Source organism: Vulpes vulpes, chromosome 1 (assembly GCF_048418805.1).
Source record: "Vulpes vulpes isolate BD-2025 chromosome 1, VulVul3, whole genome shotgun sequence".
Taxonomy (NCBI): Eukaryota; Metazoa; Chordata; class Mammalia; order Carnivora; family Canidae; genus Vulpes; species Vulpes vulpes.
The window spans coordinates 150,574,930-150,589,786 of NC_132780.1; the positions used below are offsets into that span (position 1 = coordinate 150,574,930).

The following is a 14,857-nucleotide window of genomic DNA, read 5'->3' on the forward strand; positions in this document are numbered from 1 at the left end:
TGAATTAGGCTCCACTAAGCCTTGAAATAAAAATTCTTCTGGTAGGGAAATGGGGTACAGATGGGAAATCAAGCCAGTGTGTGACTGGGCATGATTTAGAGCAATTGTTATTGATATGACAGATCCTAGCAGGCAACCTCATGAAAGCCTGGATTTTAGTTGCAGTGCAAGTAGGTGAAATGAATAATTGTGTTTTTGACTTTCCAATTTCCTACACCTTGCCAGTGGTTATTGCAGACATAATTTGGGCCATGTGTATTCCACAGAGGTTTCTGATTTAAGAATCTAGAGTTGTTTTTTTTTTTTTGGGGAGGCAAGCAATATTCAATGTATTTCATCTATGCATAAGATTTTATGTATTTATTTTATGTATTTATGTATTTTATGTATTTATTATTTTTATTTTTGGATATTTTTGGCATGATATAAAACGTTAGACATTTTTAACTTTGAAGGAATGACAAGGGTCTATTTTTAACACTTACATTATCTTGGGCAAACATTAAAATTCTTGATTAATGTTTAACTATAAGAAGTATACTCAAGAATCCATTTCAGGATTCAGTCTGAGTTGTCTTGAAAATTTGAATTCAGACTCCAAGGAGAAGCCCCAAAATCAAGGGTATTGGCTCTAACAGAAAGTGGAGCCTTACCTGGCATCTAGAGAATGTGGACTGGATATAAGATCTTAATCTTTTCCTATCTTACCACAGAAATTTGGATGGAGAAACGGTATGTATCTCAAAGAGAAGTGAACCCAGGAACTGCTTTCACTAGGAATCATACAATTTTGGAAGGTACTCGATTCAAGAGAGCCATTTTCAAAGGGCAATACTGCAGAAGTTTTGGTTGCTGTGAAGACAGAGATGATGACTGTGTCACTCATTTCTATGAGGCAAATGCACTATGTTACTGTGATAACTTCTGTGAAAGGGAAAATTCTGATTGCTGTCCTGATTACAAGTCATTTTGCCATGAAGAGAAAGAATGGCCTCCTTCCATAAAGCCTTGGGATCCAGAAGGTAGGCTTTGGGAATGTGCTTAAATGATTTCCTGATTCATTACAAGATCTGTCAAACTGTCTTTCCCTCTCCTTCCTTCATACTTTCCTTTCTATCTTAAGAGGAGGTAAAAAATGAATATTATGATTAAGTAAATTTTCTTGGACTGTTAATGTGCTTTGCTTTAGATTCAACATATCTGCATCCCACTAGTACCTTTAAGAAAGTTCCAATGTGATGGCTGTGGATGCTGGTCTGGATCCTGTTGTGAATACGGTCTTAATGTATATAGGGTTACTTAAAACCCTTCCTTCCTTCCTTCCTTCCTTCCTTCCTTCCTTCCTTTGTAAAATGTTTTGACAACAGGACTCTTAAGCTCTTTTGAGTGAAACCTTTTAGGGAATCTCATCAGTCACAGGCCTGATCATCTGCAGATTAGTCTAACATTTTGCTTATTGCATCTTATGACTAGTGGACCTCCTGGCATTAGAACCTGTGGTATATCAATGCCATTAATGCCAGTGCAAAAGCAAAACAAAGTCAGCTAGCAACCTGCCTAAGTAATACCAAATAGATTTTTCATGTGTATTTTTGTTTCATTTAATTTTGCTAATCTTGGATTTTTTAAACTATTGAAACAAAGGAAAGCCTCCTAAAGAGTAATTGTAAAAGTCAAAGACTGAGTGGATAAGTACAAATAATTCATAGGGAGAATGTTGGTATTTACTATATTGGTCTAATTATAGGAGAATGGTTCTGGATTCTGAGCAATCAATGCATCCAAGATTCGCAACAAAACACAAAGCAACACTTTTTTGCTACACTTAACTAAAGCACTATTTTTTTTTATTGCCCATCACATCAAATTTCTTCAGCAGAAATGTAGGTATAATCAGAGCTCTGTCACACTAATGTAAATGAGTGATGGTGACCAGAAATTTCAGTTGAAGACAATTTAGGATTAGGATTTGGCATCTTTATTTAAAATCCAGATCTCATTTCAAAATCCAGATCCATCGCCTTCATTGACAATAATGTCATCTTGCTTGTAAAACTAAGGAAATGCTTCTTAAAAAGTGTATGTATTATGTTAAAATTTCCACAGAACTGTCATTTATCCCAGACCTTTGCCTCTACCAATATATAGCCCAGAACACATTAAACGTCTATTTTCTCCTGAAAAGTGGCAGATCCTTTACTAAGAATGGGGAATTTAGTCATACATCAAAAATTATTCATTGAATATCTTCACTATGCCAGGCATTGTGCTTAGTGCTGGGACGCCAATGGGGAAGAAAAAGAGAAGATCTTATTCTCTTTGAAGGGATGGTAAAGTTGCCAGGGTGAGGGTAAGATATTAACAAATTCATCGTGCAGTTGCAAATCATGATAAATTCTCTGAAGGAAATATTTAGGGTGCTGTGAGAGTATATCAGAATGTAACATTAACATATAAAATATAACATCAGCCTGAGGGGAGTGTCAGTGAGGGAAGATATTTCACAGAGTACTCCAGGAGTGCAGAGAAGTGAGCTAATTTGAAGGAGAATTGGCAGAAAGGTGTTGTAGATCTGGGGGTGAGGAGCTTAGTTTGATCCAGGGGTTGGAACGTGGTCAACATTTCAGGAGAGTAATGTTTAACAGAGGGTCGGAGGGTGACGAGATGAGATTTGAGAGGTGAGTAGAGATCGGATTATGCCAGGATATACAGGCTGTGCTTAAGATTTGAGATTTTATTCTGTAATGAGGACTCATTGAAAGATGTCAAGTAGGAATAGTGTTGGCTTCAAGGCTGTTGAGTCTCAGTATCACATGTAAGCTGTAGTGCTTTTGATTTGCTACAAGGTATTTAAGTTTTTCTTATTTGAGACATACAGCTCATTTAGAAAAGTAATTGCTACTTCTTCAATGTCCATTTTTGTTTGAGAGCTAGAATTTTGCTATGACTTTAATTTAGGGTAATGTTTTAGGTAGAACTTATGTTCCAGGTATAGTTTTTATTTCATTCATTATGAAGGGAAGCAATTAATCATTTTACTTAGTAGCAAAAAGTTCACATTAGACTATAATTGCTCTTATGAAGGTAATTTGTTTTCTTTTGTTTTATCTTGTGAAAGTAGCTAGTCAAAAGAAAATAGCACCACACAACACTAAAAATTGTGCAAAATTAAAATAAAAACACAATGGTATATTATTTAAACCAATTTTTGTATGTAGAATCTGACTTCCCTTTGAGACGCTAAGTTGTTCATTCACTGATCTACTAAATATTATTTTTCAGTTATCTAATTACATGGTATTCTCTGGTTCTTTATACTGAAACTGTGTCAAGAGCTCTTTTTAAACCAGTGACTTAAAACTATATACACCATCTTAAGTACTATAAAAGTAATTATGTCCCTTTTGTATAAACTGGAAGTAGGACATATCTTCCTTCTGTGTGTGTGTGTGTGTGTGTGTGTGTATGTGTGTGTGTGTTTTCCCCCATCTCTGATGATAACTTCTAGCAATTGAAGGATTTCAATGTCAGATACCCTAAGTAAGTGATAGAGTTTGAAAGAGAACCAGAATGGATTTTCCTGACAAATCTTTTGGTGTAGCAGATTTTAAGGGCAGAGTCTAGTTTAGCATCTGTTGTGAACAGACCTAAGTTAACTTAATTATGCAGAACTTTTATGTTCACATTGGTAAAAAAAAATGCGTGTAAGTTACTGACACATTTGAATTGGATAAAGATTATTTACTCCTTCATAACCTCCTTACCACATTATAATGAAGATAAGTCATAGTCCAAATTATTCATATACATTGATAGTTACAAATATATATATTGGTAAGGAGTCATAGACCAACTCATACAACCTGGGTAAACTTCATGAAGTCTCAAGTCTCTGTCCTTTAGAGGTTCCCACATCTACCTTGCTTGAGTAATTTATTGGAGGCATGTGTGACATGTAACATAACAAAGGGGTAGGATTCTGTCATCCTTGTAGTGGGCATCAGGGAATGAGAATGCTTCCTACTCAGTGGCTGGACACAGAACATTTTAGAGATCAATCCTAGGGTACCAGGTCTATGAGTAAAGTCTTTTGACCTTAAGAGAAACATATAACCTGTTGGCTAAGAGTGGGATAATGGGGCCTGACTTTTTAAATATTTTAGCTAATATATATAAACTGGATACTATTAATTGAACCAATAAGAGCTGATTACTTATATCCATTATGTTGATTAACAAGCCACTAACTTCACCAATGAAAGCCCACTTCTTATGTCTATTATAGTGGTACTCTTGGTGTTCATCCAAAGATGGATAATGGAAGCATTTATAGCAGCTGCCCTGGAGTCTGGCCTTTCAGAATGAATGCTACTGACCACCCCTGGGATATGGATTCCTGATCAGGGAAAGTAACTGTCTCCCCTAAAATGAAGTTTAGACCAGCACAGATATTATAATGTATTATGATGAAATATTAAAATAAATTACATATAACATATTATCATCTTTACAAAAAAAAATCAATGGGCCAACTGTTTGACTCTCCAAATACCTGATTTGCCTTATCTTGTGTTAAAGTCTGTTAAGTTGTAAAACTCTATTAATTTCAACAGTCATTATCTTTTTTTTCTTTTGTCTCTTTTAGCTATTTTACTATCAAAGAAAAAAAAGGAAATGAGACAGATGCTGGTTAAGGACTTGAAGCCAAGAGAGGGCTTTTTCAAACTTGGGAGCTAGAAAAACACATTTTATAAATTGAGCATTAATCCAGAAAAGAAGGGGGGGGTGATAATGCTTTAGGAGAGAAAGAGAGGGAAAGAAAGGAGGGGAGATAAAAAAGAGAGAGAGAGACAGCTGTAATGGTGAAGATCTTAAAAAGACAAGAAGGGACTAGATTCATAGCTCAACAGGGCATGCAGTAACCCAAAGAGAAGGAGGTTGAAAATTATGATGATGGAGATGAGAGAATTCCTAGTGGCTTTATTTTCTCAATGAAATATGTATGAAGCACCTCAGAGTGAGTTAACCAAATTGGTTACCCATATAGCTTCTTGACAGAAACATTTGCTTCTTGACTTCCAAGTCTCTCATCAACCCATTCCTACAGGATATCATTCCTTGCTACATCACCAAAATCATTCTTAGCAGGGTCAGTGACTATGCTATCACCATATGCAACATTGAGATGTCTGTTCTCAATGGCACTCTACATAGTTGACCACCTCTGCTTATTAAATACTTTGTTTTCTTGCTTCCAAGACTCTACTCTCTCCTGAATTCCCTACTTCCTCACAGTCCACTCTTTCCCTTTCCTCTTCTGAATGTCTACTGGCTGGAATGTTTTAAGCTCAGTCCTGCCCCTCTTTCTCTCACCTCTATACACTCTTTCAAATAGATTTTCATTTAGTCTCAAGGCTTTTAAAAAAAATGTATATTTCTTTTTTTCAAATTTGTGTTCCAGCCTTGAGTTAACTCCAGACTTCCATAAACTACTCTGCTTCACATTCTTCATTAAGATGTCTCACCCAGATTTAATCTATATCTAAAATATCCAGAGCAGACTTCTTAATTTCTTGCCACAAGCCTATTCCATATTTCAGTGATAGCTTTGCTGCCCTTCTATGACTCAAGCCCAAATCCTAGTGAGACATGCTTAATTCTTCTTTTTTCTCATTCTCCAAACTCAGACCATGAGCAAGTTCTGCTGCTTTACCACCAAGTTACAGCCATCCACTGCTCTCCCTCCTTACTACTATTTTGCAAATCCTCACTCCACTGGAAGCCCCACCTCATACAGCGCTATGAAAGTGATGAGGGCAGAGATATTTTTGGTAAGGTCTTGTAGGTTATCCTATGAAATTAGGTTTTATTCTAAATTTGATGGGAAATAACTTGAGGATTTTGAACAGGAAGTGACACAACAGAGATTTTAAAGTCTCCTTTAAATGCTGGGTAGAGAAATGAGGGATACATTGGAACCAGGGAGGAGTATAGAAAGGATTGGACTGTCTGTATAATGTAGAAGCTGACACTCCACTTTGTCAGCCCTTTGAGCAGGCTCAGATAAATGGATTATGATTTTCATTTAAGAGGGCAACTCTCAACTGATATTATAATAAATGTAGTTTCTCATAGAATAAACTCTGACTTGATATTAAGGAAGGATGACCAGAAAGGGAATTTAACTAACACTAGATTTAGTACTGGTTAATTGAGGTAGGCCTGGTGATAACATTCTCTTGACTTCAAAATTATTAGATAGAGTACAGGTCAGAGAAGGGACATTTTTTTTTCCCTAAAGACTTGTGATTTCTGTTTCCTTTTATCTATGTAACTGATATGTTGGACAAGGAGTTTTTATGAGGTTTGCTTAAAAATCAGCTTCGGGGGCAGCCCAGGTGACTCAACGGTTTAGCGCTGTCTTCAGCCCAGGGCATAATCCTAGAGACCAGGGATAGAGTCCCAAGTCGGGCTCCCTGCTTAGAGCCTGCTTCTCCCTCTGCCTGTGTCTCTGCCTCTCTTTCTCTCTGTGTCTCTCATGAATAAATAAATAAAGTCTTTAAAAAAATCAGCTTCGGTTTTGGCCTCTCCCTTGCCCTTTAAAACTAGTCAGAAAAGTACTTTCCTTGACTTTGAACTTAAATTGTTGTATGAATTTTCTATTGCCCCTATGTAATAAAAAATTTGAGGGTCTCTTTAAGTAATAGAGTGTAAGTTCATTTATTTTAAGTCTCTAGTACTGAGCAGTAATTAAAAACCTGGACTTGATTTAAAGTTAAATCTTAATTTGCTACAATCTAGAAGCCTGTGGTCCAAGAGAGAGGAAGTTTTTGTTTCTCTTCTGTGCTTGTGGAATGTTAAAAATCCATGGGAAAGAGGTAAATAGATGCAAATATGTTGAGATTTTAGATTCATCAAGCAGAATATTTAACTGTAAAAACAGTACATGCTGAAGAGTGGTAGTCGTGAAGTTTTTTCTATGAAACCGTCATTTGAAAAATCAGAGGAGAGTAAATTCCTTAAATAGCTTTTGTGACATTGGGGCTAGGAGTTAAACCAAGTCCCTTGGAGTGATTTCTAAACATGCAGACTTGCCCCTATAATTGAATGAATAAAAAGTGAGGATTCATTTTGTTTAATTAGAGATCATTAATGTGATCTATCAATTACATGTTTCTGTCAAAGAAAATAGTAAATTTCCTTCACATGACAAAATAGTAAATTTCCTTTGCTAAGTCAGAGTGAATTTTAAGTTTGTGTGAATTATATTTTTGAAAAGGATTTGCTTTGTAAACAGGGTACTATTTTCACCATATCTTATCGATTGTTTTCAATAATGATACTATACCATTGATCTCTTTTGAGTAGTTTATATAATCTGGTAAAGTAGTTAACAGCTAGTTTCAGTTAATTGAGAAACATTTGGATTTGGAGCACAAATGGCTACAATCTTATTGGTTTCATGAATTTTTCTCTTGATCCAAATTCTGAATAAAAAATAGAATTTGTCTTTAAAAGGTGAATTCAATGAAATAGCATCGCATTTTGGTATAAAACTTTGAGATATAATTAGTCATATTCTTTTATTAGCTTTGACTTGATTTTTTTAAATGAGAAAAGCCATAAATTTATTCAAACACTGTCTTATTGCTCACCTATTTAAACATATAAATTATTTTTTCAGTGTTATTAGTGATTAATTCTGTGGTAATCAAGTTTTCATGCTTTACATATCCTTTCTTGGAACATAATACACAGTTTTAAAGATAAAAGCTGTTGGAATGAGCTTAGAAAAATCCATACATAAACCTTGACCCAAACCAGATGTGGATTTTCATCAATTGGCACCAAGTATTTTTGCATATTTGAGAAATTATGAAAACAGAATTTTAGGTTACTTGTGATGTTAATGCACTTTAGTTTTCGATTTAGAATTTTAATTTGTTCATATGTTATGTTGGTAGGTTGCTTCAGACATGGTCAACTTTATGAAGAAGGATCAGTAATTAAAGAAAACTGCAACTCCTGGTAATGAATTTAAGTGACACAGAACTGAATTCTATTGTGCGTGTATGTTTTCTTCAAATAAAAGGAGTATTGTGAAATAAAACATATTTAAATACAGATAAAGGGGTGCCTGGTTGGCTCAGTCAGTTAAGTGTCTGCCTTCTGCTAAGGTCATGATCCTGTGGTCCTGGGATGGAGCCCCGCGTTGGGCTCCCTGCTCAGCAAGGAATGTGCTTTTCTCTCCCTCTATGCTCTCTCTCCCTCTCTTGCTTTTTTTCAAATAAAAATAGAATCTTTAAAAAATAAATACAGATAGAATAATAAGTTATAGGATATCACATATCTGTAGTTTTATATAACTATATTTAATGAATGTTGACAAATCTAATCCTGGATATATCTTTTAATGCTATAGCTGGTTGTTCATGATTGTGACCTTCATCATACAGCAGGCCTGCATCAAATATACCTCTTAATTATAATCATTCTATAAGCAAGATATACTATAGGCATATTATGTTTCTTTGATCACAGTAGCTATATATAAAAATAGGCTACCTTCAAATGATTATCCTGCAGAAAGTTTCCAAGTGCAAATAGACTGAATCTACAGTCTAAATTTTCTTATGGTTTCAAACTTGGGGGATTGTATGGTCATTTCATTTATGAATTGCCTAGAGTAGAGTTAAGAGCTTACTGAGGGGTGCTAATGCATATATTATTTTTGCTGAGAATCAAGTAGACACATGGCTATCATTAATCAAAACTATGTTTTATGCCTTAAGAGTGTGCAATTCTGATTACTAATTTTATAAATGTACTTCATAAAGGCTAGGCCGCTTTTGTAATTTTTATGTCTTTGCAGCACATGCTCAGGACAGCAATGGAAATGCTCCCAACTTGTCTGCCTTGTTCAACCAGAACTAATTGAACAGGTCAATAAAGGAGACTATGGGTGAGAAAAAAATCTTGCTTTTTTTTTTTTTTTTTGGCAGTCCCAGTTACTTTTCAGGTTTCAGACAATGTATTTCCTATTATTTACTTCTAAAAATGGTCATTATTTCAAAAGAAAGAGTGGGAGAGAAATGGGAAGAGAAGTAGAAAGATAGCTAAAATAGCAATGCACAAAGATAAATAATTAAATATTGCACAAAGAAATATCGACAGAGTCTTAAATTGTCTAGGAAGGAGCAGTGTCATGGTGTGAGTGAGGGGAGTAAAGGGAGCTTTAGTTTGGATAAATAGGCAAAATTTATTTTTTCATATAAACCATCTTTCCTCCTCTGCTGCTGCCCTGTCCCAGCCAATCAGCTATCCTGGGAGAACCAGACCCTAAGAGGTCAGTATTTAATCTTGATGATTCCCCAAACAACCAGTTCATCTAGCCAATTTCACTGACATGACCTATGCAGCCAATTTCACTTACAGTTGAATCAAAAGACAGGCTGAGCCATTTTACTTTGCTAATAAACTAAATATAGGGCTGATTGACACTTAAACATAGGAAATAATGGTTTGATGCTTTCTGACAGGTTAACAAATTAGGTGGCTTCTTCATTTGCATAGAGGGAATTATGATGTCAGTGTTAACACTGGTTTTCTTCACTGAACTAAAAGGAAGAGGAATAGCCTGCCTGGTTATCTGCCTCTCTGTTGTTACTGATCAAATCTCTATATACTCTTGGTAACATTTTACACATTTGGGAAGACATTTCATGTAAGAAGAACTATTATCAAGTAGCTATAAAAGTGATGTAATCATGAAATGTATTTTTAAAAGTTAAAAGTATCACTTGCTTCCACATATAAGACCATAAGACAGGTGTTTAGTGGGGACACTGAATTTCAGTGTACCCAAAGTATTTTCTTGGAAGACACGAAATTTAGAAAGTTACATTTTTTAACATTAATATTCTTAAACCATGTTGAATTCCTGCGTGTGTATACATGTTTAACCAATATTTTAGGTGATAAAATGATATTGTAAGTATTTCTAGGGAAAATACATTATAGTATTCAGTGGCTAAGTGATACTTAAATCATTAAAAGAACATAAGAGTATGTGTCATCATAAGAAATTATCTGAATCAAGTGCCTAAAACAATTCAAATGCTTGACCTACTGAACACATACTTCCAAGAAACCCTGAGCAGCTTGTGTTTCCATTGTCACAGAACCCATGGGAAACCATAGTTGGAGGTGACATGGAAAGTACACATAAGAATACAGAAGCTGGTAGGAATGCCGTCTTTCTTGGAAGGAAAAAATTTCTTGCCATTATTTGTTCACTGTGAGATAACTCTGGGACAAGTTAGACATGGGCTTTGCCTTTTGTAGCAAACATTGATGACCTTCAAAGGACAAAAAGTGAGGTATGATTGGAGCGAAAGAAAATATCCATTGCCCAAAGGGAAAAGAAAAGTTAAGTAAAAGAGAGAAGCTATAAAGAAGTGGAGTAAAACTAAAATTATTTACCAGAGGACAAAAAGGCAGAGGGAGTCCTTGAATTTAGGAGAAAGTTCTCTCAGATATATTCTGGTCCTGATGTTCAAATTATTGTCATAGATAATAGAAGCATATCCTTCAATACTTATGAAGTGCTTTTTAAGGTAACCCTAGTCTGATGAGTTACAGGGATCTGTTTGTATCAGCAAGTTTTTTTTCCATTTGCCTTGGATTCCCTACCGCCACTCAGGCCCAAAACCGTGGCCTCCTTTGCCTGGACTGGTGCAGTAGCCTCTGCCTGGTCTCCAGCTTCCTCCTGGCCTTATCAGCTAAATATACACAATCTTTGCTTTGAAATATTTATTTTCGGGTAGCCCCGGTGGCTCAGCGGTTAGCAATTAATATTAACAAAACATGTGCTTCTCTTGTGGCACTGCTGAGGGTAGAAATAAATAATTTCTGTCTTGCCCGAATTTACAGTCTAGCTGAGGAGTCAACATGTCATCGCTCTGTGAAAGCATTTCTGAAGATAGAGCTGTATGGAAGTGCCAAATTAGTAGCACAAGTAATAATCAGCAAGTTAGTGGAACAAAGAGAGATAGATAATGGTTTCAGTTATCTGCTGTGGTGCAGCAAACGACTCCAGAATTTCACAGCTTGAGACAGAAGTGTTTCATTGGTTCACTCAGTAACTTGGGATGGGCTTAGCTGACGTTCTTTTCTTGATCTCTTTGGGGTGACTGGTTGGTGCTGGTTGTTGGTGGGCCCATCTGTCCCAGCCAGCTAACCTAGCATCTTCAGATGGTGCCAGTGTTCTAAGAGGGCATGAGAGAAAGCTTCAAAGGGCCTCCCTGTAGGGCTTAGCTTAAAAGTTGCACAGCATCAATTCTCCTGCCTTTGCTTGGGTGAAGCAAGGCACTAGCCCTGCCCACCTTCAAAGGTTGGGGGAATAGATTCCACTTCTTGGTGCCAAAAGCCATGAATAGTTTGTGACCATTTTTAATCTGTCACATCTCTAAACTTTATTACTTTTTTAAATGAATTCAAAACCTAGTCAATTGGATAAGTTAGACTTGATTTTTTTTCACCAGTTTCTCAAATCAATATATCCCAAATCAAAAGGGTTGACCTCTTTGACCTGCCCTTGGTGACTGGCTTTCCCCCTCTGCCTTGTCAGCCAAGCCAGAAAATTGGAAATTAGTTTGATTCTTCTCTTCGCTCTCAGTCACTAGTCTCTTATAATTCCTACAGTCACAGTTTTTTTTTCTTCGATTTTATTTATTTATTTGACAGAGAGAGAGAGAGAGAGAGAGAGCACATGGCAGAGAGAGCAGCAAGCAGAGAGAGAGGGAGAAGCAGGCTCCGAGCTGAGCATGGAGCCCAGTGTAGGGCTCAATCTCAGCATTCTGGGATCATGACCTGAGCCAAAGGCAGATGTTTAACCAACTGAGCCACCCAGGCACCGCCATAGTCACAGTTTCTTCCAGATATTATTTTTTCTACCTCTCTGTATATTCTAGTGCATTTCTTTACCAAGCCTCATTTGAGATGGCCTGATTTTTCCGTTTCCAGTCTGGCAACTAATCCCTTCTACTTTCATGGTGATCCCTCTAAATCAAAGCTTTGATTCTGCTGTTCATGCTCTTAAAAATCCTCAGTGATACTCCGTTGCTTGTAGAATATCATTATACTCCTTAGCATAAGTAACAATCTGGCCGAAATGCTTCTTTGCTACTTCATTTGTTATGCTTTGCTCAGCTTCTGTCTCCCTAGGCCCTCTCATGGTTCAGCATTGAACTTACCTGTTCTTCCTTAAATGTGCTACCCAGTTTCAAACCTGTATGCTTTGCTCCTGAATTGCCATCTTTTTTTTTTTTTAAGATCGATGTCTTTATTTGAGAGAGAGAGAGAGAGAGAGAGAGAGAGACTGCAAGCAGGGGAAGGGGCAGAGGAGAGAGTATCTAAGCAGACTCCCACTGAGTGTGGAGCCCAAGGCAAGGTTTGATCTCACAAGCCATGAGATCAGGACCTGAGTGGAATCCAAGAGTCAGATGCTTAACTGACTGAGCTGCATGGGCAGCGTTGAATTACCAATTTTCTTAAAGAATAAATGTTCTCTTCTTTCACATCTGCCAACCAAACTCATTCTCATCCTTCCAGACTGAACACTAAAGTCACTTTCTATAAAACGTATTATGCCAACTCCTTCGGGCAGAGTTATATTTGAATCCTTTACTCTGACCTACTGCTAATAAATTACGCACACTGATGGCATTTCTATCTTTGCAGTCTTTTTAGGGTATGAGCTCCTTGAGGGTAGAGAAATTTACTTATTATAATGTTTTAAGAGAGAATATGACAAATTAAGAATGTTCAGTAAATGCTACATTGAGTTAAAGGGAAAGTTATGAGTCTAGATAAAAGAGGATGGTATAGGGTTTAGTCCCTTCACACATTTTTGAACATAAGTCACAGTAAAACACAGATTTGTGACTTAGTATATACACACACATGCACATCTATACACATACAAATACATGCTGCACACACACACACACACACATAATTACATATATAAAACCAGGACTTATCCTCACTATGTGCAATAAGTTCTAATATTTCCTATTATCATTTATCCTATATTCTATTTTTTGAAATACCAATCCCTGATGACTAAGTGGACTGATTAATTAAATGACCAAAAATGTATCTGAATGTTTGAAAACTACTAGTGTAGAGCACCAAAAACATACTTTACTGAAGTCATGGTTTTGCCCAAGGCTGGCCCTAATGGTCTCTTCTGTATGCTGCAATATCTAGTGTAGTCAGAGTTTCCCTTGGTTGATGGAGATTGCACTCCAAAATTGTGGATTCAAATTGCTTAAGGTTTTACAAACTAACAGTTTTTTAAAAAAGAAAGACATTAACTTTCTAGGCATATTATTGAAAATCAAGTTGTATCTTCACTCATTCGTGAGAATCTATCACATTATAAGCAGTTGTGGTAATTAACACAACAGGATTAAGTTTAGATTTGACTTAAGTACTGAATCGTCCTCAAGTTGTAAATAATTTAAAATTCAAGCAATGATTAAATTACTTTTGTCTTTCTCATCTCCTCTCATCTCTTCAGAAAATTTTCATTGGATTTAAATGTCAATGTCAGATTTTGAAAACAAAGCTTCTTTTCCTATATAAGGGCAAAAACCCTGTCTAAAAAAGTATATACTTTTTACTATCTAATCTCACATAAATGAATTTGTATTATAATTAATAATAACAAAGATTACTGGGCACTTAACACAAATTAACCCTTTTAATACATGATAGAATATTTCAATATTTATATAAAATATTTCAATATAATTAAGAGCACTGATGTAATCTTTTACGTATAACTATTTTATCCTCAGTTTTTCGTGGATACTTCCTTTGACATGGTCAAATTTTTTTCAAATCTAAATTATTTATAAACCAATTACTCTATTTAAACCATAAGCACATTTCTGTACATTCAAGCTTCTTTCTAAAATGCACTTAATGACATTCAAAAGAAACTGTGTATATTGGCCTTTTGCCACTTAATCCCTTATAGTATGTAAAGATTCCATATTCTTAAATTTAGTCTAAAATGATGTAGCTTTAGATTTCTCATATAAATCATTAAAATAATTGAAATAGATCTAATTTAGGAAGAGTGTCTCATAGGCTCTTCTGTTATGGTAAGCAAGCATGCATTCTTTATATAAAGAATATCTAGCTTGCAGTAATAGTTTTAATTGTGTATAATTTCAGAAATATAAATAAACATTATTTATAAAAGTGATATTATATAACCTATACCAATTTTTCTGTTTCATTTGTAAGGCAGATGGACAGCCCAGAACTACAGCCAATTCTGGGGAATGACTCTAGAAGAAGGTTTCAAGTACCGTCTTGGTACCCTGCCACCTAGCCCCATGCTTCTGAGTATGAATGAGATGACAGTAAGTGTCCTCTCTGACTCAAATACATGTGTATTTGTATAGATATGTTTGTATGTGTGTTTAAAGAAATTTTCAGTAACTAAAATAGTGAGTTTTGAACTTTCAAAGTTATAATTATGTCATATAAATAAAAAATCTTTACTAAAATGGTTGTTACCTTCCTTAGAAATTTCACATGAACTTTGGAAGTTCACCAATGTCAATTAGGTAAAGAATGTGTGTTCATTTACATTGCTCATGATTTCATAAAAATTCATATTTCTGATTATTGGTTGTTCAGTGACCTGATGCTCAAGCAAGTCAAAGTTGTCCTCATTTTTCTTTTTCAACTAAACACAGTCAATTTTTGTATTCATCCAAATAGAGTTATACTGTCATTTGGCTATCCATTATCACATGAGGCTAAGAGAAATGCTAGT

General features: G+C 35.6%; 1 protein-coding gene across 1 annotated transcript in view; it reads left to right on the forward strand.

Moving 5' to 3' along the window:
• Positions 1-517: 517 nt before the first annotated feature.
• TINAG (tubulointerstitial nephritis antigen) overlaps positions 518-14,857 on the forward strand; it is a 92,182-nt gene continuing 77,842 nt past the window's right edge. Inside the window, exons 1-4 of the mRNA XM_025991227.2 lie at positions 518-1,022; positions 7,965-8,028; positions 8,873-8,962; positions 14,324-14,438. Of these exons, the coding sequence (XP_025847012.2) occupies positions 668-1,022; positions 7,965-8,028; positions 8,873-8,962; positions 14,324-14,438 (624 nt within the window). The 5' untranslated portion in view covers positions 518-667. The remainder of the gene's footprint in view (positions 1,023-7,964; positions 8,029-8,872; positions 8,963-14,323; positions 14,439-14,857) is intronic.